This window comes from Corvus brachyrhynchos, unplaced genomic scaffold (assembly GCF_000691975.1).
Source record: "Corvus brachyrhynchos isolate BGI_N302 unplaced genomic scaffold, ASM69197v1 scaffold59, whole genome shotgun sequence".
Taxonomy (NCBI): Eukaryota; Metazoa; Chordata; class Aves; order Passeriformes; family Corvidae; genus Corvus; species Corvus brachyrhynchos.
This window is the reverse complement of record NW_008246054.1, coordinates 5,866,653-5,871,900: the sequence shown is the minus strand read 5'-3', so window position 1 is coordinate 5,871,900 and position 5,248 is coordinate 5,866,653. Positions and strand designations below refer to the sequence as shown.

The following is a 5,248-nucleotide window of genomic DNA, read 5'->3' as shown; positions in this document are numbered from 1 at the left end:
GCGGAGCCACCTGGTGAGAGCGCCGGGCCCGGGGAGGGCAGGGCGGGGTGCGGGGAGGGGCGCTTCGCTCTGCGGGGTGTCCCCTCACCGTGTGGGCGTCCCCTCGCCCTCTAGGGTGTTCCCTCGCCGCACGGGTGTCCGAGCCCTGGGAATTACTTCTTCCTGCCTGCCTTTCGGGGTCCTTCCTGCTGGGAGGCCAGCGGGAGCCGTCGGGCTCGGGGTAACGGCGCGGTGCGGGCGGGCGTTGGGAGCTGCCCGGCCCGCTGGGTGAAGGCCTGCAGTGCCCTCAGAGCCCCCAGACCGCGTCTCTGCCAGCCTGAGGTGGCCGCTGATTCCATGGAAAACCTCCAGAGATTGCAGGAGGAATTAAAACTTACGAGTGAGCCTTGTTGCTAAGGGAGGCGCGGTGACAGCGTTTGATTTTCACTCGTGGTGATTCAAAAGCTCTGTCAGTGCTGGGCCTGGGGAGAGTTTAGCCCTTCCTTGGAAAAAAAGATGATTAAAACACCCAGCAGTGTTTGGAGTTGTTCATAGCTGCAAGCTGGGGAATCCTGTTCCTTCAGAAAGCTGTGCCTTCCTCTTCCTGAATTAAAGGAAGTACTGCTGTGTTCCTTAAAAATTGCAGTTAGAATTTGAAATTTTTTAAGTGAATAGTGCCAAACATTTCTACTGTTCAAAACAATTTCCATTGTCAGTATGTTAGGAATTGCAGTCTCTGTCCTTCCCTCATCCTATGCTTTACAGTGGAAGCCAGGGCACGCCAACTTGTGTTGTTTGGGTTCGTGCACTTGATGTGTTTGAATCTTTGTATTTCCTTAAATCAAAAGGAAGAGAATGTTCAGAAATTGGCACCTTTTCCTCGTAATCATTTTGTTATTTCTGTATCAGGTGTATTTCATCCGTCAACGAAGAAACTACCTCTTCACCCAACACAGTGTCCAGAAAACTCAAAAGCTTGAAAGTAACTGTAAGTAACTTTACCTAGGCTGACAATATCCTTTCTGTCAGAATCAGATTAGTGCTGCTGGTGGCCTTGTGTAAGATTTGCAATTGCATTATACCATTACATCAACTGAGGCATCAAGCTCCAAGATGATGACTTGAACCTTGTGTCTCTAGGCTTTTCAGTGTTGTGTCAGGTTATGGTTATGTGTTTCTGTGGAGAGTAAAGAAATGCTGCGATGCAATGGCTTTTAAGGATTTTTGTTTAAAAAAGACACTTAAAGTTAAGCACGTATGAAGGAGCATACAGTTTCAGGGTTCTAGGATGGAGTGGTCTGATGATTTCCTGATGGTTTTTCTTAACTGTTAAATTAATTCTCCTCTTCTTCCTGCTTCAAATTTCTTTCTAATCAGATTTTGTTGGTTATAGGAACCCTTGATTTGCTCACTTGCTTTAAGACTTTGAACTTCAATGACTCTTACAGACACCTGCTATCAATCCAGCTGTGTTTGATCTTCAATAACTAGGTTAGAAGCAGAAAATACTGGAAGCAGAGGAATTGTTTGTGTTAGTCCTGGCTTTACAGAAGAATAGTGTGCAGTTCAAAATGGCAGATGCTACTGATAGAAAGCTCAAATGTTAACCAAGGCTGGCCACTGTTCCTCTCTGACACAAAGGGAAATGTTGTTATTTCCAGTTTCCTTATTCACAGGTTTCCCTTCATTGTATTTCCCTTTCCCATTTGTGGGAGAAGAGCCATGAAGAACCGATCCTCGTCTCCCCCTTTGCACGTCCATGTGGATGAAAACACCCCTGTCCATGTCCATATTAAAAAGGGGCAGAAAACCACACCTGCAAAATGCCAGGTAGGAGTGTGTACCTGGTTGGTTGTAAGGTCTGCAAAAAGGAAGGTGAATGGCCCTAGAAGCATCAGAAAATCTTCCAGGTCTGTTTTACTATTGTGTTAGAACTGTGAGACTTCATTTCATATTCAGTGGTGAATTTGCAGTGACCCATTTGCTGTGTTGATTTGTTGAAAGATGATTTTGGTATGATACAGAATTGCTTTTCATGTTCATGTGAGGAATGTTGCTTCCAATGTGATATCATTTGGAGGATTTTTTTGCCTTTTATTTCCTGGATCTGTGTCCTGATAATGTTTTCTATTTGGCTTCGTATCTGTTTTTGGAGGAAAGATTTGAGGAGAGGTAGTACTTAAGCATTTCAAGTAGCATCTTGATTGTATTAAAATAAATGTGCTTTGAAAAAGAATCTTGATTCAAACCATCTTCTGGACTTAAGGACATTCTCTGTCCACTGAGCTCTGCAGCAAAGATCTCTTCCCAGGCTTATCCACAGGAGGCACAAGGCAATACTGAAGCTGAGGTTCTAGCTATCCCATATTCTCTTTTGTTGCTGGATATTTATGGAAAGTTGTTCTAAGAAGTTGATGGAAGTTGCTATCTCATTCTTCCTTATCTGCAGACATCCTGTTCTAAGTCTTCTGTTAATTCTGTGTTTGTTGCTAATGGCAAATTTCATAATGGGATGGAATGACAGTGAAAATAATGAGTCCTATTAATTAAATGTCAGTAGAGAATGTTTACAGCATCTGATTTTTCTCTAAGGTTAGAATTGTGCAAAAACCCTTTTAACTCTCCTCCAGTTAGAGCAGCTCAAGTTCAATACAAATAAATACAGATCTTTTAGTTGACTACAGAGTAGGGAAAATACTTCAGGGGCTTCCCAAAATCAATCACGGTGTCAAATGGTATAGCTGGTCTTTTGTGAGGTGAATCTGGGATGGAGAAGGGATCTCCCAGGGATCTGTCGTGTCCTACATCCAGCCATCCTGTCAGCTTAGTGTGCAATAACCTTTCCTTCTGGCTGGTGTCAGCTTCCTCTGGTGGCTGCTACCTCATCTTACCTGATGCATCCTGTGAAACACTACTGATAGCTCCATATGAATGATCTTTTGGTTTTGCAGCACTAAAAATTGCGAATGGTTCTTTAAGAGTCTGTAATTTATTTTATTTTCTCTTTCTTTAGCAAAAGCAGAAACAGAAATCAAAAGGGGATGGTGTGCGAGCTGTGCGGGTGAAAACTAAGGCCCCTTGGATGCCCCCAGGCAAAACACGTACCCGTGATACCACCTTGAAATGGGAGGTACAGCTGGTTTTGCTCTTTAAAACAAACTTTGACGTTTAGCCAAGGTTGAAGAGAGCAGTAGTATAGTGAGAGAGTTGGGCAGATCTGAAAGAAGGCTACTGTTACCTACCATCTATTTGAAGTGTCTTCTATAAATCTTTCTCACTTTTTAATATAGAAAAACTGGGAATTCATAAACAGCCTGTGGCCATGCCTTTCTGTCTCTAGAAGCCAGACACGTGTTTGTTTATTGTAATTTTACTAGTGCCTTTCAAGATCTCATCTGGAGGCTCAGCGAGGGACTGCTGGTCTCAGTCTCTTCCGAAGCACAGAGCGTTTGTGCAGCATTGTGTCATATTTTCTTTCTCATGGGTTGATAGTTTTGCCTGTTGTATTCGTGGCACTTCTTAGATGAGGATTTGAGCTTTGATTAGTTTTTCTTCTTTTTCTGTTTTACTCTATCTGCATTCTTGACCTTTCCCAGATGGAAACAGAAGAGCTGTTTGTAAATGTTTTTTTCTTTGCTAGCCTTGCTGCAGTGATGGGCCCAGTCTCTGGGTTTTGGCAACATTAGCTTTAGAATGCTATTTATAATGTTATACTAAAAAAATTATACCCTTTATTCTCTGGCAGGAATCAACTGAACGCCTTGAACTTACACCTAATCCTGAGTGTGAAAGGGTGCAGTCAGTGCTGCGCCTCAGTGACCTCTCCACGGATGACGACGATGCCGCTTGCTCCAAAATTAACAAATATGAAAAGAAGATAGATAGCCTGATGAATATGGTGGGAACACTGAAGAAAGAGGTGAGGAGACAGTGGAAAGACCTGTTGACTGGGGCTTTGTAGCTGGTTCTTTGACAAGAGGAGGCTGGAGGCAGGTCTTGGTGCAATGGAAGGCTACTCAGGCTGTTGGCAGCTTGCTTGAATATCAAAAATCAATCTGAATTGTTTAGAATAGCTGAACTATCCTAGTAAGAAATTCACTAAGCCACACTATGAAACATTTCAAAACATTATTAATTTAATAAGGTATTGCTGTGCTTTAATTTCCAAATAATCTCTCTTGCCCAAGCCCAAAATCTGAAAACTGATGACTCCAGAAAGGTAAAAATACAATTGATGTTTTATTGTCAAAAAATCCCCTTATTCAATGAGGTTGTTTCTTCTGATTCTGTTTCAGAAATGTGCAACCCAGTGATGTGTTTTCCAGATAAATAGGCTCTTATGTACTTGACACCACTTTAAAAATAGGTGGGAGATACTCCCAGGTCTCATAACATGCGGCATGGTGGGGCCAAACTGCATTTTTAACTTGGAGTTAACACTCAGAGTAGCAAATCTTGTATTATTATTTTACTCTAAACTTATATGGATGTCAAATCAATGAACAAGAATAGGATTTGATTCAAGTAGATACTTACAGCAAGCATTTTCCATTTTATTTATGCTACAAAATTTAATGGAGTTACTTGCATGGTTGTAAAACAAAAATCAATTTTAGAACCACAGAATCATTAAGAATCACAGAATCACAGAATGAACTAGGTTGCAAAAGACCTTTGAGATCATCTAGTCCGACCTATGACCTAACCTAACACCTCCTCATCAACTAAACCATGGCAATGAGTGCCACGTCCAGGCTTTTTTTAAACACGGGACGTTCAGGGACGGTGACTCCACCACCTCCCTGGGCAGACTATTCCAGTGCCCAATCACTCTTCCAGTGAAGAATTTCTTTCTGATGTCTGACCTAAACTTCCCCTGGCGCAGCTTAAGACTGTGTCCTCTTGTCCTGTCACTGCTGCCTGGGAGAAGAGACCGACCCCCACCTGGCTACAGCCACCTTTCAGGGAGTTGTAGAGAGTGATAAGGTCACTCCTGAGTCTCCTTTTCTCCAGCTCCCTCAGCTGTTCCTCACAGGGCTTGTGTTCCAAGCCCCTCACCAGCCTTGTTGCCCTCCTCTGGACGAGTTTGAGCATCTCCACGTCCTTCTTGAGCTGAGGGGCCCAGAACTGGACACAGCACTTGAGGTGTGGCCTCACCAGTGCCGAATACAGGGGAAGAATGACCTCCCTGGTCCTGCTGGCCACACTATTCCTGATACAGGCCAGGATGCCATTGGCCTTCTTGGCCACCAGGGCACACTGCTGGCTC

General features: G+C 43.5%; 1 protein-coding gene across 6 annotated transcripts in view; it reads left to right on the top strand.

The window, feature by feature from the left end:
- The window catches only part of ODF2 (outer dense fiber of sperm tails 2), an 18,503-nt gene continuing 13,255 nt past the window's right edge, over nt 1–5,248 (top strand). For 2 of the 6 annotated variants that reach the window (XR_001865657.1, XM_017745643.1), the window contains exons 1-5: nt 1–13; nt 889–967; nt 1,656–1,809; nt 2,993–3,109; nt 3,725–3,898. Coding sequence is in view for 5 of the 6 variants with exons in the window: in XM_017745643.1 (XP_017601132.1) it covers nt 1,702–1,809; nt 2,993–3,109; nt 3,725–3,898 (399 nt within the window). In the remaining variant the exon portion in view is untranslated. Of the gene's footprint in view, nt 14–114; nt 380–888; nt 968–1,640; nt 1,810–2,992; nt 3,110–3,724; nt 3,899–5,248 lie in introns of those variants that run through there. The other 4 variants (XM_008642357.2, XM_017745644.1, XM_017745645.1 and 1 more) reach the window with 4 other exon arrangements.